At 36.2% G+C, this 26,386-nt stretch overlaps 3 protein-coding genes and 1 long non-coding RNA gene across 4 annotated transcripts; all 4 read left to right on the forward strand.

The window, feature by feature from the left end:
* The first annotated feature begins 172 nt into the window (after positions 1-172).
* Positions 173-11,093, forward strand: LOC103507205 (facilitated trehalose transporter Tret1-like). The gene is made up of 11 exons (XM_026822026.1): positions 173-306; positions 491-828; positions 1,401-1,433; positions 5,713-5,848; positions 7,326-8,109; positions 8,400-8,697; positions 8,813-9,172; positions 9,351-9,371; positions 9,559-9,565; positions 10,291-10,550; positions 10,736-11,093. The coding sequence occupies exons 1-11, from the start codon at positions 183-185 to the stop codon at positions 11,000-11,002; spliced, it is 2,628 nt and encodes an 875-aa protein (XP_026677827.1). The 5' UTR covers positions 173-182; the 3' UTR covers positions 11,003-11,093.
* Positions 5,186-5,574, forward strand: LOC113466588. Its single transcript, XR_003390942.1, has 2 exons — positions 5,186-5,432; positions 5,543-5,574. It is a non-coding gene; the product is annotated as an uncharacterized LOC113466588 (long non-coding RNA).
* Positions 11,029-16,204, forward strand: LOC103507120 (facilitated trehalose transporter Tret1-like). The gene is made up of 5 exons (XM_008471570.3): positions 11,029-11,705; positions 12,440-12,575; positions 12,879-13,852; positions 14,278-14,487; positions 15,975-16,204. The coding sequence occupies exons 1-5, from the start codon at positions 11,676-11,678 to the stop codon at positions 16,044-16,046; spliced, it is 1,422 nt and encodes a 473-aa protein (XP_008469792.1). The 5' UTR covers positions 11,029-11,675; the 3' UTR covers positions 16,047-16,204.
* Positions 16,205-16,800: 596 nt separating this feature from the next.
* Positions 16,801-17,413, forward strand: LOC103507224 (synaptic vesicle membrane protein VAT-1 homolog). Its single transcript, XM_008471681.2, has 2 exons — positions 16,801-16,889; positions 17,141-17,413. The coding sequence occupies exons 1-2, from the start codon at positions 16,830-16,832 to the stop codon at positions 17,411-17,413; spliced, it is 333 nt and encodes a 110-aa protein (XP_008469903.1). The 5' UTR covers positions 16,801-16,829.
* Positions 17,414-26,386: the final 8,973 nt, after the last annotated feature.

Raw genomic sequence — 26,386 nt, forward strand, 5'->3', positions numbered from 1 at the left:
CTGTAAAATGAGATTAACTTTTCCTGTAACAAGGGGAGAGGTCCGGAGATGTTTATTTTGATCATTTTCACGAAATGCTTTTGCAGAATACCGTACATGTTGTATGTAAGCTTTGAAACAAACTTATTCAAACGGTGCTTCTGTGTGTCTTATTCCATTATTCCTTTCAGCTATTGGCGGCTATGGGTCCAATCATGGGTGATTTCTCATCCGGAACGGCCGTTGGGTTTTCAGCTGTCCTTCTACCTCAACTTCAGAGTGCTAATTCCACAATACCCATTACAACAGAAGATGCATCATGGATTGGTAATCGACCTTTAATTAGCTTTTGGAAGGCTGGACACTAGGGTTTCGAACTATTGGGTATTGGTTTCAACAAGGGTTTTATTCATGCATTAATAGTAGCAAGATTTAGATACGAATACCTAATATTAACGTGACCATATTATGTATTTTATATTATTGAATTTCCATTTCTAATTTGTTTCAGCGAGTATGGCAGCTCTCCCAATGGCTGTAGCATGTGTTCTGGGTTGTATCGCAATGGATTCATGTGGCAGAAGATTTTCTAATCTCATTCTGTGTATACCATTTGTCCTGGGATGGATCATCATATCTTCAGCAACAAAAGTATGGTTGCTTTGTGTGGGGAGATTTCTAACAGGACTTAGTATCGGCTTTTTAACTCCGCCTGCCATTGTATACATTGCAGAAACTTCTGAGCCGAAATATCGAGGTGCTTTTTTAGCTGTATCATCTCTGGCTATTTCTAGTGGAATTTTAGTATCACATTTGTTGGGTACATTTCTACACTGGCAAACAGCGTCTTAGAGGTGACGAACAAGGAGACCGTAAAGACCGGCTTTATTATTGCCATTGGATGACGGAATGCTTTGTCCCGCCTGATGTCGGATGCATGTGCACTGTAGCAGGTAATTCAAAATTATTACCATTGATGACTGAATGGATTGTCATAGACAAAATAATTATGTGTTTTAGACCATTTACCTACAGTTAGGCACCTGTACATGTAGATTTTAACCTTCATCCTTGAAACTGCAGCGCCACTTGGGTATACATGTATGCGGAACTATTCCCTGTAAGAGTAAACACATCTGATAGCAAACCTCTGATAACATTATGGTGAAGTCCCTACCTAGGATTGAGATAAGGCTTCTGATGTGAGCCATTGGAATGGGCAATTCTCGCACTAGTGTCAGTTTGCGGCGCGGTAGCTGAGTCTACATGAGCTGCCAATCGTTTCCGAGTAAATTGCATTATTTACTCGGGGGGGCATTGTCTCCGAAGTGACGTAAAAGTGTGTTTATTTGACAAGAGATTTTGTTTATCTTATTTACCTACTTATTTTTCATCTCTTTTAAATCACGGAAATAATGGAGTGCTCTATGTGTCCGCGGGATTTCAAGAGACAGGTTAGCTATGCCTCGTGTCGAAAATGTGTTTCGCTCTCAAATTTTTCCTTTTTACCTACTAGTAATAAAATTAGTAAATAGTAAAACATCTACAATAAGTATCTATGCGTTATGTATATCTTATAGAGGTCTTGTTATGGCTTTGGTTGGGCCTTTACCACAACGTTCCTACCTACATCTAGGGAACAGATTGTTTTCGTTTTCGTATTTGACTGGATATTGCTTATTTCAGGTCATTATATAATGACAGTAAATATGTTTAATATGTACTTATGTTCGATTATATTTCTTTTAAGTTGTGACATAATAACACAAATTGCATTTACATTACATTTACATATATTTCTTTTATGTAATAATGTAATAGGTGTGTCTTGTACTTTGTACGGTCAGATTCATTGGCTTTTTGTTTACCAACTTTCTACTCACCCACCTGCAGATATCCCTCAATGTCCTGTGGTCTTCTCTACATAGTAGCATGTATTATCTCTTTCTTTATTTGTAGATCTTATCTTACGTACCCATTTTTATAGTAAATTGAATGTAACATTACCTACCTACTCATTCTTAATGAATCATAATCCTCTTCAGAGCTGATATCAATAAATTGTTTGAATATTATTATTATCATCAATACACAATTTTGTATCACTCATTTCATTATCGGTGTTTTTATTTTCTACCTGCCAGTGTCAAAAAGTCTGTTGGAATTAGTATTATCATCATCATCAATACACAATTTTGTATCACTCATTTCATTATCGGTGTTTTTATTTTCTACCTGCCAGTGTCAAAAAGTCTGTTGGAATTAGACTGTTTATAAAAAAGCAAACATCTCTCATTCTTATCAGCAATAGATTTGATTTGATAAGATTTTTACGGGGTTTTGATAATGGTAAATCTGATTATCAGCAAATGTTGCCAACAAGTGTGTCTTTTGCTCGGAAAAAAGGGGGAAGTTTATTTATTTGACTAAAAAATAAAGTCTTCCGATAAAATTTAGTTAGGACCTCTTCAGAATTACCGAAAAGTGGGGATCTCAAAAGTTTCGCCCTTAGTTTCTTTTTTCGCTACTTCCTATAAATACTTGGGTATTATGTCCCTACTCATGTTTTGAAAACAAACATGTAGATGGCAACACTGTCTCGTAATAATCATCATCGATTCTGATCAGTGTTGATATCAAATTGAGAACGAATGTCTTTAAAGCCTGTGAGCTGCCAATGCTTCGTACGTGATCTTTTCTTTTCGTGCTGAAAGTGGCGAGAATGTATAATTGAATGCCTCTATTTTCATACGTTTTGTGATAATATTCGATCTCAAGGATGCACTGTTCATTAGGCAAAAGTGGGGGTCTCAAAAGTTTCGCCCTTAGTTTCTTTTTTCGCTACTTCCTATAAATACCTGCGTATTACCTATGTCCCTACTCAAGCTTTGAAAACAAACATGTAGATGGCAACACTGTCTCGTAATAATCATCATCAACGATTCTGATCACTGTTGATATCAAATTCAGAACGAATGTCTTTAAAACCTGTGAGCTGCCAATGCTTCGTACGTGATCTTTTCTTTTCGTGTTGAAAGTGGCGAGAATGTATAATTGAATGCCTCTATTTTCATACGTTTTGTGATAATATTCGATCTCAAGGATGCACTGTTCATTAGGGTTCAAACGACAGGTAAGTTTTTAGTACTCTAGTAATGTTTCTACTCTTGGAAACCTCCAGACAAAATGGACATCATCTAGCAATCTGGAGCAATATATTTTTTAGTTAGCTCTGTAACTATCAGTTCAGGTCAAGCTTTAGTCACAGTACAGCACGTTTAATAAAAGGTCGAATATTTCACATGACTTCGATAATGTGACTTGAAAGGCACATGTACTCGTACATACTCACATTTGGCTTGACGGATGCGTGACACCAGAGCCCACATGATTTAGGTTAAGCAACGTTGTGCGTGGTTGGTATCAGCATGGGTGACCATATGGATGATCGCTTACTGGCTTTTCACGGCCACACTCAGACTCCACAAGGTTAATATGAGGAGGCAGATATCCTGTCGTCGAATGGAGGGTAAAACCCCCGCCATTAAAGACTTTGACCGTTGGTAGTTTAATATTGACACAGTGTATCAGGAAACACATTCAACATTCGATTCAGATATCATAATTGATATCCTTGGATGCAAACAATCTTCAAATCTATCAATTGTTCAATGACCTCAGGAAGAATATGGAAGAGTAACTGTTCCATCTCAAACAGGAACACTCCTAGAGAAGGAGTAGCATTTAATGTACGCAGAAATGCCAATGAATTGAAACCAAGTGGCATTAACCTATTCTCATTGCAATCAATGAAATGAAAACGAAAGTAATTTTCTCAATAGTGGATTTGTTATGTCAGTGAGATCTGCAAGTCTTTGGTTATTGCCTTTTGTGATATTGTCTTATGTTCAATACCTCACCGGTCATCCAATTTTCGGTCATGTCACAATAGAGGTGACGAACAGGGAGACCGTAAAGACCGGCTTTATTATTGCCATTGGATGAGGGAATGCTTTGTCCAGCATGATGTCGGATGCATGTGCACTGTAGCAGGTAATTCAAAATTATTACCATTGATGACTGAATGGATTGTCATAGACAAAATAATTATGTGTTTTAGACCATTTATAGTTAGGCACCTGTACATGTAGATTTTAACCTTCATCCTTGAAACTGCAGCGCCACTTGGGTATACATGTATGCGGAACTATTCCCTGTAAGAGTAAACACATCTGATAGCAAACCTCTGATAACATTATGGTGAAGTTCCTAAGTTTAAAATAATTTACAGTCAAAATATTCCAAGTCAAATATTTAGGACCATTAACACTATTCTTTAGTTTTATATTTTACTCTTTTCAATCAAATATTCTTGTTATAATCAAATTGATGTCTCTTTTAATAAAATTCAGCTCCTAATCTACAAATGCTTTCTTTTATGGAGTTAACAGTAGTCTGATTATATTTGAAGTACATGTGGCCCTGTTCTTTACAGACATGTTTTCGTATTTGACTGGATATTGCTTATTTCAGGTCATTATATAATGACAGTAAATATGTACTTATGTTCGATTATATTTAAGTTGTGACATAATAACACAAATTGCATTTAAATTACATTTACATATATTTCTTTTATGTAATAGGTGTGTCTTGTACTTTGTACGGTCAGATTCATTGGCTTTTTGTTTACCAACTTTCTACTCACCCACCTGCAGATATCCCTGCCAATTCAAAACAGTTATTAGGTCAAGGCAAATGGGTTACTTCCAGTTAAGACTTTGTTTGCTGTGTTCGGCATTCAAGTTAAAGTATGAAATATGAATGTATGAGTTAAAAAATAATAAAAACACTGACAGTTAATACTTGCGTTGAACTAGTGGTTTTACGTCTATTTCTAGTCTCCCAGGCATGTTCAAAGTTCTTTACATTACGTCCAATACCAAAGCAAAGTAGAAATCAGACACATCGCTAGCCGGGGGGTTTCGCCTTGTTGATCCTCTTAGCGGTTCGCGAGGTTTACGTTTTGCTTGTGATTCCTGGGGGATTTCCGGCAGCATTGCGCTCCCTCTTAGCCAATTCAAAACAGTTATTAGGTCAAGGCAAATGGGTTACTTCCAGTTAAGACTTTGTTTGCTGTGCTCGGCATTCAAGTTAAAGTATGAAATATGAATGAGTTAAAAAATAATAAAAATTCAAGTTACAGTATGAATGAGTTAAATAATAAAAATGTCTTAGAACACTGACAGTAAATACTTGCGTCGAACTAGTGGTTTTACGTCATGTTCAAAGTTCTTTACATTACGTCTAATACCAAAGCAAAGTAGAAATCAGACACATCGCTAGCCGGGGGGTTTCGCCTTTTTGATCCTCTTAGCGGTTCGCGAGGTTTACGTTTTGCTTGTGATTCCTGGGGGATTTCCGGCAGCATTGCGCTCCCTCTTAGCTCATAGGTATGTAATGTAATCAGGTCGCAGTGACATAGGGCTAAATAGCCGATAGCCCTACTAATATCAATATGAAAGATAATTAGTAATTACCCTCCTGTCTCTTTTCCTTTCAGCTACTGGCAGCAGCGGGTCCAATCTTCGCCACTTTGGGTAGCGGAATGACCTCTGGGTTCTCAGCTGTTCTAATCAGGTCGCAGTGACATAGGGCTAAATAGCCGATAGCCCTACTAATATCAATATAAAAGATAATTAGTAATTATTCTTCTGTCTCTTTTCCTTTCAGCTACTGGCAGCAGCGGGTCCAATCTTCGCCACTTTGGGTAGCGGAATGACCTCTGGGTTCTCAGCTGTTCTGTTGCCGCAACTTGAAAGTGCAAACTCCACAATACCGATAACACCGGAAGATGGATCATGGATTGGTAAGGAAATGTATTCTTTTTGTTCTCACCGCAACTTGAAAGTGCAAACTCCACAATACCGATAACACCGGAAGATGGATCATGGATTGGTAAGGAAATCTATTCTTTTTGTTCTCCAAACATTTTCATCTCAATTTCACCTTGATCAAAAAATTCAGACACTCAATTTTACCTTGATGAAAAACGGCCAGATGAACTTGAGAACCTGTCAATTAGAGTTTTATTAGACCAACGAAATACAAGGGTACAATTTCCTGGTTGAAATTTTCGGATCGTATGGATATAATAGCAGGTTCAGACCACCTCATGATTATACCTAGAAAACAAGTAGATTAGATACATACTCACTAGAGTTAGACCACAAGCACATACGGCACAAGAGTGATTCGCCCTATTGATTGACCTATGTTGGTACTTCTTGTCAAACCAAACTCCTCAAAAATAATATTCGTCAAAAGTTCATCTTAATTCGATCTCCAACAATCTGATATACTACCTACACTCAAACCACAATGATCTCAAGTCACTGATGAAAAAAAGGGGAAAAATCCAATGGGTTGAATATGTACCTAATTAATTTTATCTTGAGTAAGTAGTATGTATGGTCAAGCTTCAGAATGAGTTTTCATGGACATTAGCAGTAGGCTAGCAATGAAACATACTGTACCTATTATCTATAGGTACCCATAATTCCCATAAATGATAAATTAATGTTATGTAATTTGACTTTGAAAATTCCAAGTTGATTTCAATGCAAAGTTGCAAAGTCATATGGAAAAGAAACATGAAACCCATATTCAATACCTAGATAGGTCTTACTTATGCTACCTATTGAGCTGACAACCTGTAATCTAGATGAAAAAGTTACCTGTTTCGCTCGCAATGCGTTTTGAATAGGTGTGAATTGAGTGGCTATTGTTGTAGATACTACTAACATAGGTATGACTTTTTTACTTCATATTCATTTTCATCAATCATTGTCGTACCCAAGAAATACCTAGCTAATAAATCTCTCTTCATTTCGCACCTAATAGTCAATATGGTCATCCAGTCCTCCATGGATTCATAAATAATTGTGGTAGCCCATGATACAGTATGTGTGTATTCCAGGGTCCAGTCATAGCTATAATGCTTCTGGTGTTGTTTGGTTTTGAAGATCTTCTCAAAGACACACTATGCATACACAATAACAGTGCATCCTTGCCAAAAGCTCTAGTTGAAATCTCCAGCAGTGCCATTCAACATTCTGCAGACTGCTGATTATGTATTATCGCTCGTCTCTTCGACTTGTAATGCCGCCACTGGTCGCTACTCAATTGTCTTAACGAGGCTGAGTGCACCCCGAACTCCAAGCACAGAGCCGAAAAAAATCTCGGCACCGCCGGTAATCGAACCCGGACCTCCTGCGTGCAAGCCTAGTGTGATACCCACTCGGCCACGGAAGTTGCTTAATGGATTAAATATTATTCTGTTTCAGCGAGTATGGCACCTCTACCGATGGCTATAGCGTGCGTTCTGAGCTGCATTCTGATGGATTTATATGGCAGACGATTTACCAATCTCATTCTTTGTGTCCCATTTGTTCTGGGATGGGTCATAATGTCTATGGCCACAGAAGTGTGGTTAATCTGTGTGGGCAGATTTCTAACTGGTCTTAGTGTCGGTCTATCAAGTCCCCCTTCAATTGTTTACATTGCCGAAAGTACAGAGCCTAGATATCGAGGTGCAATTTTAGCAATAGTGTCATTAGCTATTTCTAGTGGAATTTTCATATCACACTTGCTAGGCACTTTCCTACACTGGAAAACGGCATCTGCTGTTTGTGCATTATTCCCATTCATCAGTTGCATATTTGTTTACTCTACACCAGAATCTCCTTCTTGGCTTGCATCTAAGGGATATTCCGTTGAGGCTGAACAAGCTTTCCATTGGTTGAGGGGACACTCAGCAGAATCTGAAAGTGAACTCAAATCTATGTTGAACCATGCTCAGAAAATCACCATTACCAAAACTGAGAACATGGTTGATAAGAAAAAGAAACGTGAATGGAAGAAAAATATTTTATCTCCTGAATTTCTTAAACCTTTTGTAATTCTTCTCGTATTCTTCTTTGTACAACAATTCTCGGGGGTGAACACAGTAGCTTTCTATTCGGTGGGCATTCTAAAGAATGTTTCTCCTGATGTTAATGAATATGTTGCTACAATGGCTATTGATATTGTGCGAGTTATCATGTCAGCAGTCACATGCAATTCTCGGGGGTGAACACAGTAGCTTTCTATTCGGTGGGTATTCTAAAGAATGTTTCTCCTGATGTTAATGAATATGTTGCTACAATGGCTATTGATATTGTGCGAGTTATCATGTCAGCAGTCACATGACAGCGTCTGCTCTTTGCGCATTATTTCCACTGACCAGTATCATTTTTGTTTATTTCACACCAGAATCTCCTTCTTGGCTTGCATCCAAAGGCTATACCGTTCAGGCTGAAAAAGCTTTCCATTGGTTGAGGGGACACTCAGACGAATTTGATAATGAACTGAAATCTATTTTGGACTATGCTAACAGCGTCTGCTCTTTGCGCATTATTTCCACTGACCAGTATCATTTTTGTTTATTTCACACCAGAATCCCCTTCTTGGCTTGCATCCAAAGGCTCTACCGTTCAGGCTGAAAAAGCTTTCCATTGGTTGAGGGGACACTCAGACGAATTTGATAATGAACTGAAATCTATTATGGACTATGCTCAAAACATTACCATCACCAACTCTGAGGACATGAATTACAAGGAAAAGATTTGTGAATGGAAGAAAAATATTTTATCTCCGGAATTTCTAAAACCTTTCGTTATCCTTCTAGTGTTCTTCTTTGTACAACAATTCTCAGGTGCTAGTACAGTATCTTTCTATTCAGTAGCCATACTCCAGAATGTTTCTGCTGATGTCAATGAATATACTGCAACAAGTTCTTCTAGTATTCTTCTTTGTACAGCAATTCTCAGGTGCTAGTACAGTATCTTTCTATTCAGTAGCCATACTCCAGAATGTTTCTGCTGATGTCAATGAATATACTGCAACAATGGCTATTGACATATTGCGAGTTATCATGTCAGCAGTCACATGTGGTTTACTAAGAATAACTGGACGGAGGCCTATAGCAATCCTATCATCTTTAGGCACAGCTTTTTCATTATTAGGTTTAGCTTTGATGCTCAAATACCCTCAAGAAGAATTGCCTTCATTCATCCCAGTTATTCTTCTAATGTCCTACATCGTGTTTGTTAGTTTTGGCCTTCAGCCTCTGCCTTGGATTATGGCTGGAGAGGTAAGATATTTTACTACTTACTACATAATTATGTTTTAAACTTCGAGGATGAGAATTTTTAATATTAGAGCATACTGAATTATTTTTCCTGCATCCCAGTGTTATAGGTAAATAATTCAATGCTTTCATCAGAGTACTAATGTATCTAACTTGTTCATTATTTTTGTTTCTTTTGCAGCTATTCCCACATGCTTCTGTGGCTCAAAAGACAAACTTAGTTGGAGAACTCCATATCTAATCTTTCATTTATTACAAGGAAAGTTACCTATGCTCATTCTTAAAAGGTTCACTTCTTGGACGGACACTGTATTTGGAATTTCAGACTTATAGGTAACTAACTACACAATAAGTTTGAATGGATCAACTACCTAATTATTTTTTATCAGTTTCTAGGTGAGTTGGTAATTCTTTTATCAGTTTCCAATTGTTTATTGTTTTACTTTAATCATCATAATAATATTGTTTAATAAGTATTTTTGTCCATCTTCTTTTAATAGGAAGATAAGAAAGTTAACCCATTCACCCGTATAGTTGGTCAAACATGGTATTAACCCTGTTTAAATTTTTGTAGATATTTTTCTACCTATCTATATTCTCTTTAGATTCATTGATTTTATATTTATTGAACTTCTAGTCATTAGGTGTAATCTTATTTAATTGTAATGAAAAGACATTTTACGTACTTTTTTCATATTAATTTACTAGTATTTAAGGGTTTAATAATTTACTAGATAGTACATAATTTAGTAATTGACTAGATATTAATCTCAACTACTTTCTTAAATTAACTTAAATATGCATTTACATTACCATACACCAACATAGCACATTCAACTTGTTAAATATTGCAAATTATTTACATTAAATTGAAAACTTTCTTTTGAAGTTCCTAAGTTTAAAATAATTTACAGTCAAAATATTCCAAGTCAAATATTTAGGACCATTAACACTATTCTTTAGTTATATTGCAAATTATTTACATTAAATTGAAAATTTTCTTTTGAAGTTCCTAAGTTTAAAATAATTTACAGTCAAAATATTCCAAGTCAAATATTTAGGACCATTAACTTAAATTGAAAATTTTCTTTTGAAGTTCCTAAGTTTAAAATAATTTACAGTCAAAATATTCCAAGTCAAATATTTAGGACCATTAACAATTATGTCAACAGTCACATGTGGTTTACTAAGAATAACTGGACGGAGGCCTATAGCAATCCTATCAACTTTAGGCACAGCTTTTTCATTATTAGGTTTAGCTTTGATGCTCAAATACCCACAAGAAGAATTGCCTTCATTCATCCCAGTTATTCTTCTAATGTCCTACATCGTGTTTGTTAGTTTTGGCGTTCAGCCTCTGCCTTGGATTATGGCTGGAGAGGTAAGATATTTTACTACTTACTACATAATACATAATCATGTTTTAAACTTCGAGGATGAGAATTTTTAATATTAGATCATACTGAATTATTTTTCCTGCATCCCAGTATTATAGGTAAATAATTCAATGCTTTCATCAGAGTACTAATGTATCTAACTTGTTCATTATTTTTGTTTCTTTTGCAGCTATTCCCACAAGTGACAAGAGAAATTGGAAGTGGAATCACGACCTGTTTCGGATTTTTAGCACTATTTTGCGCTGTGAAGACAGAACCTCTTCTATTTCGTTCCATTGGTACTCCCGGAACGTTTGGTCTGTACGGGTGTGTCACGGTGTTTGGATTTGTGTTCCTCTACTTTTTCCTCCCCGAGACCAAAAACAAAACTTTGCAGCAAATCGAAGACAGCTATAAGGCAAAATCCGAGGTGGAATGGAAGAGATTGTCTTCCTGAAGTTGTTCATAGTCTATCCCGTAACGTAAATGTTGGTACTTGTGTCAAAAGGTATGAGTACAAGTTGTACCATTACTCCCCATACGGAAAATTGACTTGACTTCACATCACGTAATTTACCTTTTGTCAACTTACTTGAGTAATTACCTAGATATTATGAAAGTAAATATTGTGAACAGCAATCAAGCTACGTACGTTGTGATAAGGTTTTTATCTCAAAGTATACCCTCTTTTTGGATCTCCGTAACTTAGAAGGAAGTTGCGTGATCACGATTTTTTTTTCTTTCTTCTAATGAGTAATTTTTGTTCCCACCAAGAGAAAATTGGGTGTTTTTTTTTACCAATTTCAACAACAGGTGCTTTTTTGATCAGATTCTTCAGTAATTTCATTATTAGAAACATATGAAAGTAAACAACAGTTATTCTAGATTAACTTTTTCTAATTTTCCATATTTGTTTTTTATCTCTCTTTGCTACATATCATAGATAATTTACATCAGTCCAGTGCTCAACATGAGCTGATAGCAATATTTACTTGCTCTCAAAACGGGATTCTTTTCCCGAGAGTTTGTTTTTACCTAAGTGTTGTGATTCCGTGAACCAAAGGTTCACAAAATTCAATATTATACGATCATTTATATTTTTGTTCCTTTCTTTTATAATAAAGATAATAATGTGCAGTTCTTTTGGATTTAAACGACAGGTTAGTTTTCTAGACTCTGGTCATTTGTATCTCATGGAATAGGATAGACTGCCCTAGTGTTGCACGTCCATGGATTGTTGGATTACATAGCTAGTAATCAAGTATTCAGATAAATTATTCAGACTAGGGATAAAAGAGATGGAAGCGTCAGATAAAAGGACTCAAATTTTACCTATTCAACAATTTACAATTTATTATCAATACATAATATTACTATCCGTTGATTACTGGTTCATATCAGCTTATTGCGTTATCATCGGATTCAGTATATTGAATTTTTTGAATCGTATATTACATAGCTAGTAATCAAGTATTCAGATAAATTATTCAGACTAGGGACAAAAGAGATGGAAGCGTCAGATAAAAGGACTCAAATTTTACCTATTCAACAATTTACAATTTATTATCAGTACATAATATTACTATCCGTTGATTACTGGTTCATATCAGCTTATTGCGTTATCATCGGATTCAGTATATTGAATTTTTTGAATCGTACATTCTTGGAAAGACAACCTTGAACTTTGAAATGTTCTACACAGAGTTGGAATACCAAAATTTTCGAATGTACTTAAAATCAAACAAAATTTTGTATCAATCAGATATGTACTGACCGAATGGTTAAGAAACTAGGCTTATACAACGAAAATCCCGGATTCGATTTTCGGCTATAACGAAGTTTTTACAACTTCAAGTATAACTGAAACAACTGAAAAGGCATACCTTTTTTACAGCTGATAGCAGCAGGAGGTCCACTTACTGCCACTTTAGCCGCAGGATCGGCCGGTGCTTATTCGGCTGTTTTGTTGCCGCAACTTGAAAGTGCAAATTCTACAATACCGATCACACCAGAGGATGGAACATGGATTGGTAATTATTTGCTACAAAGAATTTGGACGTTCGCGTCCCACTTATAATCCCATAATCAAGCGTGCCGGGAGGCGCGCGAAGATCACGAGTTCGAAGCGCCGCGCCGCCCGGCCTTTATCATGACCATGATAATATTCCCATTACCATAATGGTAAAAAGTTAAGTTACCGCCACACACATAAGTGAACGTATACCCACATTCTATCTTTAGTTTCACATTTCAAAACATCAGTATCCCATAAAAGGAAATGGGAACTAATTTGATTTCATTTTTTTATTATTATTATTATTTTTTTTTTACAGCAAGTATGGCAAGCCTGCCGACTTTCATAGCATGCATTTTGGGCAGTTTCCTAATGGAAATGTATGGCAGACGTTTGACAAACCTCGTTCTCTGTATACCATTCATCATGGGATGGGTCATCATATCTTTGGCAACAGAAGTTTGGGTGATCCTTGCTGGCAGATTTCTCACTGGGTTCGCTTTAGGTCTCTCTAGTCCTGTTGCTCTTGTATACATAGCAGAAACTACTGAACCTAAATATAGAGGTGTACTTTCAGCACTTCTGTGTACAGCCGTTGCAATCGGAATTTTCACAGCACACTTACTAGGTACCTTTCTACATTGGAAAACCACATCTGCGGTTTGCGCATTGTTTCCATGTGCTAGTTTCATTTTTGCGTATTTCACACCAGAATCTCCACCTTGGCTTGCTTCTAAGGGATTTACTGTACAGGCTCAACAAGCTTTCTATTGGTTGAGGGGACATACTGCAGAATCTGAATTCGAATTCAAATCTATGTTGAACCATGCTGAGAGAAGCACCATTACCAAATCCGAGAACATGACTGATAAGAAAAAGAAACTTGAATGGAAGAAGAATATTTTATGTACCGAATTTCTAAAACCTTTGGCAATTATTCTCGTATTCTTCTTTGTACAACAATTCTCAGGTCTCAACACATTAATTTTCTATACGGTGGGGATTTCAAAGGAAGTTTCTCCTGATGTCAATGAATATACTGCAACAATAGTTATTGACATAGTGCGAGTTGTAATGGCATTCGTTACTTGTGGTTTACTGAGAATATTTGGAAGGAGGCCATTAGCTCTTTTGTCCTGTTTAGGCACTTGTCTTTCACTATTAGGTGTAGCTTCCATACTCAAATTCATGCAAGGACTGTTGCCTTCATTCATGCCAGTGATTCTTCTAATGTTCTATATGGTGTTTGTCAGCATTGGTCTTCAGCAGTTACCTTGGATGATGATTGGAGAGGTAAGATATTTTAAACTTTAATTTCATAGCAAGCCGGACAATTGGATGCTGTTCCTTTCTTTATCACCTGACTTAGAAAGCTTCTCTGTTTCAAGATGAATGCATAAAAGTAGAGGATGTGTAAGCCTGAAGTTTGTGCTTTTATTTAAGAAAATGACATTTAGGTTGAGAAATCATACCTCCGACAGAGAGTTGAGGAGGATTTTATTACATTTCTAATGTTACTCACTATTTTTTCTTTATCACCTGACTTAGAAAGCTTCTCTGTTTCAAGATGAATGGATAAAAGTAGAGGATGTGTAAGCCTGAAGTTTGTGCTTTTAATTAAGAAAATGACATTTAGGTTGAGAAATCATACCTCCGACAGAGAGTTGAGGAGGATTTTATTACATTTCTAATGTTACTCACTATTGTCATTTTTTCAGCTGTTCCCGCAAGCAACAAGAGAACTAGGAAGTGGAATCTCAACCTGTTTTGCCTTTCTTACACTTTTCGTCGTAGTCAAGACGGGACCCCTACTCTTCCTTTCCATTGGGACTCCGGAAACGTTTGGTCTGTACGGGTGCATCACAGCCTTTGGATTTGTCTTCCTCTACATTTTCCTGCCGGAAACCAAAAACAAAACTCTGCAGCAAATTGAAGACGACTTCAAGTCGAAAACGATGGAAGTTGGAACCGAGGACGAAAAGACTGCTGCATTGAAATAATCCTTTGAAAACCGTGCTCGGTAAAAGTGTATCAGGTATTCCATCCGGTATTCCATCAAAAATAAAAGCAGAGGTTAAATGATATCATGGAGGATTTGTTCAAGATGTGCAGAGATAAGGAAATTGAACCCGTTATTCACGACACGTATTCGTTTGATGAGGTAATGACCATGAAGATTAGCATTGTCTATTTGGGAAGTCTGGAGGATAACTTTTAACTGATTATGGATTATGGATGTTAGTAGATAACTGATTCTAAATGAGCTAAGCTTCAATATGAATTTTGAGGACAATGAAAAATTCGTCTCATTTCACATGAAAATAGGTAACATCTTTGGGCGCCTATTTGAAGAACTAAGAGCCTAAATGGCTCTCGTTTAGATACATGTTGTAAAAATCAATTTGATTACTTCGACATTCTTTGTCTTTTCTTTTTTCAGATTCATACTGCACAAAAAGAACTGCTAGAGAGGAGGAATGTGGGTAAAGTTTTGCTGAAACCCTATTTAGTGGAGAAATTGCAGCAACTGCCTTGACAGTGAAAAATTCGTCTTATTTCACATGAAAATAGGTAACATCTTTGGGCACCTATTTGAAGAACATGTTGTAAAAATCAATTTGATTACTTCAACATTCTTTGTCTTTTCTTTTCCAGATTCACACTGCACAAAAAGAACTGCTAGAGAGGAGGAATGTGGGTAAAGTTTTGCTGAAACCCTATTTAGTGGAGAAATTGCAGCAACTGCCTTGTATATAAAATCCATAACGAGAGAAATGATAATGGTAAAAATCGTCTTTCGTCTGAAACCGTACACTGCCTATACAACGTAAATTCACCTCGTCGATTATGTGTGGACACAGGCTTATAGGTACCTACTTCCTAAAGTTCCTACCGTAACCACCCATACAAAAAAGTAAAATGAAGGAGAATAAATAAAGAGTTGAAAATTGACGAGAGAAATGATAATGGTAAAAATCGTCTTTCAGGATCGTTTTTCGTCTGAAACCGTACACTGCCTATACATCTATACAACATAAATTCACCTCCTCGATTATGTGTGGATATAGCCTTATAGGTACCTACTTCCTAAAGTTCCTACCGTAACCACCCATACAAAAAAGTAAAATGAAGGAGAATAAATAAAGAGTTGAAAATTAGGATTTTAAACAAGAAGGAAAGTTCAACGCATTGTTTTTAATTGGGGAGATTCGGTTGTTATTTAATTCTTTCAAAAAGTTTGAATACCTATTCTTTTTCTTGATTAATACTTTTTAATAAGGTGCTCCTTATTGAATGGTTTTTTAGTGTTTTAATTCTATTTCATTTATTTCTCTTTTTTCATTAGAAAGAAAGGAAAACTTTTAATTACCAGAAAGGAAAGTTGTGGGAAACCAAAAACAAAACTCTGCAGCAAATTGAAGACGACTTCAAGTCGAAAACGATGGAAGTTGGAACCGAGGACGAGAAGACTGCTGCATTGAAATAATCCTTTGAAAACCGTGCTCGGTAAAAGTGTATCAGGTATTCCATCCGGTATTCCATCAAAAATAAAAATAAAATAAATAAATACCTACACGAAAAATAAGAAAAAAAATCTGTATCAATACAACCCCCATATTTCTGACACTGGTGTACGAGTATTAATTTCGTACCTCCGGTACTGATTGTTGATTTGTAACCTCTCACATGACTCCTACTATACCTATGTCCTACGTCAACGTCCAGGTAACACTAGTAGATATGTATCAAGATGTCTAGGTAAAAGAAGATCTACATGTACGAGTAGACACCACCTATACCTATCTACCCTATGTGTGTAGGTACTTATTACTTATCCCAGTGCGGTTCAGTGTTCTGTTTGTTACCTGTGTGTTCGGTTAGGTTTTACGTCAAGGGCGACATTGTGTGATCAACAAACACAGATATAGGTACATTCCACCTATACAATACATAGTACCAGCATTAAATATTATAATAGTATTATAATTTATTGTGTTTTGTTGATAAGTAGTAGTGGTGTTTGGTCCACGGTCAAGCGCTGGTCATTGTCGTTTACATTTACAATTTTATAATGTTGGAAATTACGAGTGAATTTCTGTTTACCACTTTTTTGAGATGTCTAGTGATTTTTGGTTCTTAACCACTCATCTCAAGTGATCCAAGATTTTTTTTTCAAGTCAATTTAAACAAATTATTTGTAAATAAATAATACCTATCTACTTAGATACCGATTGTGAAGTAAAAAATGTGAAATAAAAAAAAAAAAAAAATGTCCGCTACAGTGAGATCAGTCGTACTAACGGAATACGGGGATTTGGAAAAGATCAAGGTGAGTACCTAATAAAAACCCCATAAATTTCACAAGTTTTTTTTCCAAGAGCATGTTTGGTTGGATCACATGAGGCTAATAGGCAGGCCAGCCACTGGCCTCGGGTAAACGCCACTGGCTTACCGTAACATTCCAGTCCAGTTGGTTGATCGGAATCAATTGGATTTCTTGCTGTAACAAGTTTGTATACCTAGTTCATCAGGAGCTGGACTTGTGCCAAAATAATGAACAATCAATTCGTTCAATTTCAGGTTATGGACTGGCCGATCAACTTGAATTTGCGGACCAAAGAGCTCGAGGTAAAAGTGTCCATATGCGGTGTTAATTTCGCAGACGTCTACACACGGTTGGGGTTTTTGCCGCACTTGGAAACGCCGCGGGTGCTGGGTTTGGAGTGTGTCGGCACTGTGGTCAATGTGGGTCTGGAGGTGGAGAAGTTCAAAGTAAGTGAGAACATGAGCTTCAAATTAATATCTCCAGTAGATAAAACCCCCATATTTCTGACACTGGTGTACGAGTATTAATTTCGTACCTCCGGTACTGATTGTTGATTTATACCCTCTCACATGACTCCTACTATACCTATGTGCTACGTCAACGTCCAGGTAACACTAGTAGATATGTATCAAGATGTCTAGGTAAAAGAAGATCTACATGTACGAGTAGACACCACCTATACCTATCTACCCTATGTGTGTAGGTACTTATTACTTATCCCAGATAATCCCAGTGCGGTTCAGTGTTCTGTTTGTTACCTGTGTGTTCGGTTAGGTTTTACGTCAAGGGCGACATTGTGTGATCAACAAACACAGATATAGGTACATTCCACCTATACAATACATAGTACCAGCATTAAATATTATAATAGTATTATAATTTATTGTGTTTTGTTGATAAGTAGTAGTGGTGTTTGGTCCACGGTCAAGCGCTGGTCATTGTCGTTTACATTTACAATTTTATAATGTTGGAAATTACGAGTGAATTTCTGTTTACCACTTTTTTGAGATGTCTAGTGATTTTTGGTTCTTAACCACTCATCTCAAGTGATCCAAGATTTTTTTTTCAAGTCAATTTAAACAAATTATTTGTAAATAAATAATACCTATCTACTTAGATACCGATTGTGAAGTAAAAAAAAAAAAAAAAAAAAAAAAAAAAATCCCCTAAGGTATCTTTTATTGTCTGTTTTCAGAAAGCGTATTTATTTTCCTTTTGGTGAAATTGTTTCTGAACCATTTTCCTTGATTTTTCTCTTTTTGCTTTATGAGAGAAAACAGTAAAAATAGTCAGTGTTTGGAAATTGTATAACATCTGGACAGCCTCCATACATTCTCAAAAGTTATATAATAACAAACACTTGTACATGATATTGTATACCCGAGTGTTAGATTGATATGGAATAAAATGAATGCATGATTAATAGGTCAAAGAAAAGCTTTCAGAGGAGACAAGCTCTAGTGGATGTAATGGATAAAGGTCACAGATGGATGGAATTCACAAGAATGACAAACAAACAAAGGGATGATGCAATGCACGGGACTCAAATTATATTCGAAACAAAAGACCAAATCAGCAGAAACAGACATACATTAGTGTCAGCAAGACTTGAAATTTCAAATGTCGGCACTAATTAGTTTAGATTAAAGGATGTTATTCATAAAGTTTGAAAGAATTAAGCCCGAACCCTTTTCTTGAAAGATAAAGTGGGTGTCCTTTAGAACTTACATTTTGCAAACTTATCTGTTTCACTGTATTGTTTTGTACAAATCTTATGGTACCTGAGATCAATCAATGTGATTTCTCAATATTTAGCCTTAAGATACCATGTAATCTTAAGGCTAAATATTGAGAAATCACATTGATTATCTGTTTCAGTCAGGTTTAGTGTGTTGCTATTGTTCTTGTACACCATAGGTAACATTCAATATCCTTTGAAATATGGTGTAAATTTGGTTCAAAATGTTTTTCCACTAAAACGGTTGTTATGGTTGATGAAGACATTATTTTTAGTTTGGTAGATACCAAAATTATAAGGAGAATCAAATCGAATATTTTATTCTTTACCATTCTAGCTTTACAGAACATGATGTAAATTTGGTTCAAAATGTTTGTCCACTAAAACGGTTGTTATGGTTGAAAAAGACATTATTATTATTATTATTAGGTTGGTAGATACCAAAATTATAAGGAGAATCAAATCGAATATTTTTTATTCTTTACCATTCTAGCTCTACAGAATTAGACTATAGTGTTCTAAGTTCCAACACATACATAGTGTTGTTCTGTTGTTGTACATACAAATCATACCTCCCACGTAAGTAAACACATTTTGTACCCCCTCTACTTTTCTTCCCTCTAAGTTCCAACACAAACATACATAGTGTTGTTCTGTTGTTGTACATACAAATCATACCTCCCACGTAAGTAAACACATTTTGTACCCCCTCTACTTTTCTTCCAGACGTCTGGATTGTTCAACTCCCTTATTCTTCAAACACTTTTTCCATGTGTGTTTCATTACTCTTTGCTTTCTTATTCCTATGGTGTAAATTTGGTTCAAAATGTTTATCCACTAAAACGGTTGTTATGGTTGATAAAGACATTATTTTTAGTTTGGTAGATACCAAAATTATAAGGAGAATCAAATCGAATATTTTATTCTTTACCATTCTAGCTTTACAGAATTAGACTATAGTGTTCTAAGTTCCAACACATACATAGTGTTGTTCTATTGTTGTACATACAAATCATAGCTCCCACGTAAGTAAACACATTTTGTACCCCCTCTACTTTCTTCCAGACGTCTGGATTGTTCAACTCCCTTATTCTTCAAACACTTTTTCCATGTGTGTTTCATTACTCTTTGCTTTCTTATTCCTTCCTCTTTGCCTTTCTCTTTCCATTTCATTTGTCTCGTGAAATGTAAATTATTTGTCAACACACGAAATAATGTATGTTGCTACACTGTTCAGCATGCTTCTTTGGATGTTTTGACACTTCACCATCAGGTGTGTCGCTCCTCACTTTTCCCGTGAGTAGTTAGTAAGGAACGGGTGTAATTATATACATATGTTCCTCAGGTCTGGTCTGGAGGAAATATTTTGTAATCATATTTTTATATTTCAGTTCTAAGTCACCCCTGATTTACATGAAGACAGTCCTATTCAAAAGGTACCTGATCCATCTTATGTTATTTACCTACTTATGTATATTTGTATGTCTGTAGAGATGATGAATAATGAAGGACAAGTCATCTTGAAGAAAGTTCTCTTGATGGAAGAAACAATAGCAGAATTCTTGTTGGAAAAAATGAGTCTCACAGTGTAAATGTTTCTAGTTTATTTTAGGGGTGAGGTCTGCAATGTCATGTTAAAGTTTTTGTTAATATCTGAGCGTGCTCCGAGACTACATCCGAACACTCTCCCATTATTATCAGAGGTTGTAAAACACGGCTTGATTGTTCATGTACACCCAATGGATTCCATGAAAAATCATTCTAAAGCAAAATATGGCATACTTGTTGAGTGTCACATTGTTAGTGGAAAGATTGTTTTGATTTTGGGAGGGGGAAAATATTGGCAAATCATGAACATACAGCTCACTACACAAACGAAAACATTTTCTTCATTTCTTGCCTTCTCCATCATCATTATGAGTTTTTTTTCATCATATTTTTTTCCTCTTTTATCTTATCCTCCTTTTTGTTTTCATTATCCTCTGCTCCTTCTCCGATTTCCAAAATATTTCGCTCCACTTGAATTTCCAAAAATCTTTTTTCCATTAAAAGCGAAAGATATAGAAATGTAAAGGAAAACCTTTTGAAACAAAGTTTTCATTGAAATAATCATAATAGTACCAGGAGAAAGAAAATATCTTATTCTTCCATTATTTAAACCTCGCTGGGTTTGGAAGAAAAAACTCAATATAACTTTGAACTAATGCAGTTTTAATGTAGGAATTAGTGTCAGATCAATAAGCAATAATGAGTTTAAATAAACAGTTGGAACAAAAATTGTCTGGAAATTTAATCTTCTCTTGATATTTCGTACCTACCTTGTGAGGACCGAGAGTGAAAATAACTGTTGAGGTTAGGTTAGTGGGACCAGCTATTCTGGTCTCACCTGATCATTTTGTGCCAGAAGAAAGACATTGTAAGCGGTTTCATTTGATATAATTTTCTGTTTTGACATTTTTCGTCTTTTTGTACCTCTAATCATAAAATCTACAAAGTGTTTCACAAAGTGATTCTGGTTATATTCTGGTTTACATTATCCTGTTTCTATTCTGGATATGACGATAGTGAAAATAACTGTTGAGGTTAGTGGGACCAGCTATTCTGGTCTCACCTGATCATTTTGTGCCAGAAGAAAGACATTGTAAACGGTTTCATTTGATATCATTTTCTGTTTTGACATTTTTCGTCTTTTTGTACCTCTAATCATAAAATCTACTAAGTGTTTCACAAAGTGAGTTATATTCTGGTTCACATTATCCTGTTTCTATTCTGGATATGATATATGATGGAGACACACATACTCTATTCCGATTCCAACATCTCCATGTAGTTTCTTGCTCTGCTCTATTTAAAACGTTTTCTTTTCTGAAATGGCTTTTCAAATACGCCATGCATTTACCCAATGGAGTTTTGTTTGTTGCTTTAATGCCACTTTCTTTTAGAAAGCCAAGGAAAAAAGTATCTCATCATATTTTCTCCACAAATATGAAATACCTACGTATCTTTTTCTTTCTTTCGGGAACATAATACATAGGAAAAAATCTCCACCTTTCAGTTCTACATGGTTTTTCATTAGCGTTCCTTATGATTTTATCTAGCACTTGCTGAGCTTTGATACGGATCTACAGGAATTGGCACTCATTTAGTACTTACAGTGCCGAGTCTATTGTCCATGAATCTGGATTTACAATCTCAAGAGGTCATGAAACTTGAAACTTATAAATGAAAAAGTGAAACCTAAACCAATCACAACCGATACGATGATCAGCGTACTAATCCTTGATTCACCTTTGGATGATTTTATAGGAACAACCTTGCCCTGAAGAATTACGGATGATCTGTCACTGGAAATTGCCAGACGATTTTATAATATTACGACGAAATTGCCACCGATTTTATTATTTAGCCAATATCGTTCGCTTGACGAAAATCCGACGTAGATGTCCGTCCTGTCCTGGACAGTTGACCATCTGGGGCATAAAGTGTGACTGTTTGAGGTTGTACTCAGCTTCGTGAGACGATTGAAGAACGAGTTGGAATTCAGCATAAAAGAAAGAGGTTAGGAGATTATCATTATAACCTTCTCTGACTCGAGCAGTTGAAAGGGTTGACAGTCCTCCACAGTATGAAATGCAAGAAATCGCTAAAACCCCGGAGAAGTTAAAGCGTCTGTCTCATGGTATAAATGCATTCGCAAAGAGCTGCGAAGTGAAGCGAACGCAAGCAACGATTAGTAGAGATAATGTTTCATAAATACATGTACTTAGGAAAATGAGAGGAACACAGTGTACAAATATAGAAAGCATAGAAACACAAATAAAAAAACTCAACTATACAGGAGAGCAGAGGCGTCGTGGGATTTTCAAAAGGGGAAGCTAGAACGTCTAAAGGCCCAAAGACTTTTTGGGTTTTGTCGGCTTATGGGCCCAATATCCAAAATTTTGGACAATGGGTCTCTATAGCTCTATGACTACAAAGTACACATGTCCAAAGTTATGGACATTGGGTCTTTAGTTAGTTTGAATACTGAAGTCAAAAGCTTTTCTCACCACACACGTTCTGACTGTCTGATTTTGAGCGTGAGTGGCCGGTATAGACTATCCCAATCTGCTAGGTGTCTTAGAATCCAGGTTGAATTTACTCTTTTCAGTGAGTGTAAAATAGGGGGTGAGAAACACGTAAAGAGAAAGAGATGCTTCCCCAGCTTCCATGAAAGCTACGCCACTACGAGGAGAGTATAAACAACAGAGCTAAACGCTATACAAGATGGGATTGGTAAGGGAAAGGGTATGAATGGTGTAAGGGATGGATGGGGAAGGAAGAGGGTCTAGGATAGAGGGGAGAAAATGGGGTTTTATTCAAACTTCATGCGAAATTTGTGAAGAAAGAGGTAAAAAGAAAGAATCATTTCCATTAGTCAGTGGAGGAGCTTGCAGGAGCACCGAGTTAAAGAATTCGAATAGGATGCGACTATTAGTGTCATTCATTAGTACTACTATTAATATCTAAGTAGTCAAGTCTGTCTATTTAGTTATCAAATTCACTACCTTATACCATTTCTAGTTTTCAAGCTATTAAATTAATTGATCGGGAGGGGGAAACAAGGATCATTAAATAATAAATATCATTATTATTTATTAAATGAGGAATAATTTGCAAAATCTCCAGTGTTTGATTAAGAGAATAATCCGCGACTGATATGGACGCCCTTCAGCTTTCACTTTTAATTTTTATAATTGCTCCCGTATTTTTCTTTTTTTTACGCCCTTCAGCTTTCACTTTTAATTTTTATAATTGCTTGTGTTTTTTTTTTTTTTTTTTTTTTTTTTTTTTCATCAAAAGGGAAGGAGGGAATTGAAAATCCTTCAAGTGTTTTCACGGATGAACATCAACTGTGAAATAGAAGTTCCTGGGAGTACACTATTTAACTCATGATAATGTCACAAATTCACAGCCCCATTTATCTTGCATGCATATCATATTATTGCTTTAAAATTGTGTCATCTCATGATTGTTAGGAAAAGTGGATTCATTCAGATAAGTAGGAGGAGAAATTACAGGAGGAGGAGGAGGAGGAGGAGGAGGAGGAGATTTTAAACCTGTTGATGTAACGTCCAAGTGTAGATAGTTTGACGGAAGTCATCCCCAAAAACATAGGTACATACCTTTGTCAAACATGAGAAAAAAGTAGAAGATAAAAAATAAAATAAAATAATAAATAATAGCAATAAAAATAATAAGAATACTCATTTTAATTTAAACGTTCCTTCCATCGAGACAAAAGATTGCCTTTTGGGGCCCATCGAACACCCGCTGCAGCCTTCAGGTATGCACCAATTTTTTCTCGTGAATACCTACAAGGGAAAATTAAGCCCCATAAATAATTTCTGGGCCCGAAAAAAAGACTCATTATGTGAAATAAATGGCTTCTTTCGCATCCACCCTTGTTCCAGAATTAAAGCGTGTGTAAGAAGGCATAAAATAAAATATCATTATTAGAATTTCCAGAGGTTATGTCCCCATAGACTGTTTTCTTTTATGGGGGTTTCTCCTTTCGGATGAAAAAAAAGTTCCCCTCGTTATGAAAAGAAAATATTGCTTCTGGGATTATTAAATAATACTCACACCAGGGAAGTCACCTATAGGAAAATTCCGTTTTCCACTAAAACCATTTTCCTTCACTTCAGGTTTAGTTCTCCACCCACTTGAAACCCTCATGTCTCAAAAGCAGCTCATGGGGAGTAGGTGCCTACTGAATTATTATTGCCACTGAAAATTTAAATTTGAAGTCTTTTATGCTAGAGGGTGTGATGTATCACTGACTGATCCGAGGTTCTTGTTTTCTAAGACACAGTACAAAGCTTTTCTTTTAGAACGAATTTTATGCTAATATGAGGGTGTGATGTATCACTGACTGATCCGAGGTTCTTGTTTTCTAAGACACAGTACAAAGCTTTTCTTTTAGAACGAATTCCAGGGAATTTGTACATGAGGAACGCTCCGTGGAATGCATAAGGTGGATTCTTTCAGAATACTTCTAAACTCGAAAGCTCTATATTTCCATTTCAAACTTTTACAACACTGTAATTCATAGCTTGAATTCCTATGAATACTACAGGAAATAGAACAGTTTACAAGTGCATCTCTGAAACATCATCCATCATTCATTAAAGTTTCGAGACAAAGTTACACAAACCCCATTCAGTTGTCCACCTTCAAGGTGGATTCTTTCAGAGTACTTCTAAACTCGAAAGCTCTATATTTCCATTTCAAACTTTTACAACACTGTAATTCATAGCTCGAATTCCTATGAATACTACAGGAAATAGAATAGTTTACAAGTGCATCTCTGAAACATCATCCATCATTCATTAAAGTTTCGAGACAAAGTTGCACAAACCCCATTCAGTTGTCCACCTTGATTTGCAATCGTATTCGGGTCAAGATTTATACTTTGTGTCTCTTTAGAAAGTTTGTCCGGGGAGGGGACTTTGGACAGTCTCTTTAAAAATTCAAGAGACGATTATAAAAATAGCGGAGAGGGAAAATCTGGCGAACTCATGCGCTCTTTTCCCGAACGGGAAAGTGACTCTTGCAGACGCGTGCCGGCAGGATTTCAGCGTTTCAGTCTCACTTTGTACTCTCGTGATGGACAACCGTGTGATCGTGTTTTGGGTTTTCGTCGGCACGATTCGTCTTTCCGTACGATCGGACTTTTCAGGTAAGGTTCTTAGAATGTTTCATTTTCTTACTTCTTATAACTACTTTATTTAGACTGCTAGCGCAGTTTAGGGTTGGAGTGCCTTTGCTAACAGCTATGGCGGAATAGATATTTTAGATTGGCATTTTTAGCTCGTTTCCCGGAGGGACGGGCACAGCTTGTTTATGCTCTCGGATTTTGTTTTATGGGTTTCGTGAATTGTAGATTGTAGCCTATTTGTTTGCAGTTTAGGGTTGGAGTGCCTTTGCTAACAGCTATGGCGGATTAGAAATTTTAGATTGGCATTTTTAGCCCGTCCTTCCTTTATTATTACGATAGTAATAAAAAAAGGTATAAGGGACAAGCTATTGTATTGGTATCGTCTGTTTGTCGGTCTGTCTGTCTGTCCCCATAGATTCTAGGACTTATCCAAACCTGGTCGACCTATATTTCAAATTAAAGGTCTTTTTACCAGGAACACGAAAGTGGTGGTGCAAATTTTGTCCAGAAAACCAAAGAGCTAAAGAAAGCGTCACCTGTGTTAAGCTACGCCGAGCAAGGCCAATAAATGGATGGGCGACTTAAACATTATATTGGGAATAAAGGGAGAACGGGCCCTATTTGTTGTTATTGAAGGTAGGAAGTTAGGCACTCATGATAAGTACCTATAGCTAGAGTGGTTTTGCTATAAGGAGGTCGAAAAATTGAGGGGGGAAAAATATAGGAATGCCCAAATCAAAATCAACCAAATTTTTTGTGACATGAGGAAATCAATTTGAATTGGTTTTATTTTTTCTTGATGGTTTGATCTTGGTGGGGGTACTTTCTCTTGATCACTTGATGGAGATCAGGTTTCTTGGACAAAGGCACTCGAGGATTCAATATCCGAGATCGAGTGAAAACTTTGTCTTCAGAATAAGTAGGTATTCCACAGATAGAGGAAGAGAAAGAGATAATCTTAGAAAATACTATAGAAAAATCATCTTTCCCCATGAAATGGAAAAGCTAAATAATTGAGGCGAGAAAAGTCATGAAAACGGAAATTATAGAAAGGAGAAAAAA

The sequence above is a fragment of the Diaphorina citri genome, unplaced genomic scaffold (genome assembly GCF_000475195.1).
Source record: "Diaphorina citri unplaced genomic scaffold, Diaci psyllid genome assembly version 1.1 scaffold14, whole genome shotgun sequence".
In the NCBI taxonomy this organism is placed as follows: Eukaryota; Metazoa; Arthropoda; class Insecta; order Hemiptera; family Psyllidae; genus Diaphorina; species Diaphorina citri.

Bases quoted from the DNA above. Each gene is read 5' to 3' on its own strand.
- LOC103507205 (XM_026822026.1), top strand. From the start codon at position 183: ATGGGTCCAATCATGGGTGATTTCTCATCCGGAACGGCCGTTGGGTTT. The intron at 8,698-8,812 runs ATCCTTCTAGTG...ATACTGCAACAA, and splicing joins AATTTCTAAAACCTTTCGTT to GTTCTTCTAGTATTCTTCTT. The intron at 10,551-10,735 runs GTAAGATATTTT...TTTCTTTTGCAG, and splicing joins CTTGGATTATGGCTGGAGAG to CTATTCCCACAAGTGACAAG.
- LOC103507120 (XM_008471570.3), top strand. From the start codon at position 11,676: ATGTGCAGTTCTTTTGGATTTAAACGACAG. The intron at 11,706-12,439 runs GTTAGTTTTCTA...CCTTTTTTACAG, and splicing joins CTTTTGGATTTAAACGACAG to CTGATAGCAGCAGGAGGTCC. The intron at 14,488-15,974 runs ATTGAAGACGAC...ACTCTGCAGCAA, and splicing joins AAAACAAAACTCTGCAGCAA to ATTGAAGACGACTTCAAGTC.
- LOC103507224 (XM_008471681.2), top strand. From the start codon at position 16,830: ATGTCCGCTACAGTGAGATCAGTCGTACTAACGGAATACGGGGATTTG. The intron at 16,890-17,140 runs GTGAGTACCTAA...GTTCAATTTCAG, and splicing joins GGGATTTGGAAAAGATCAAG to GTTATGGACTGGCCGATCAA.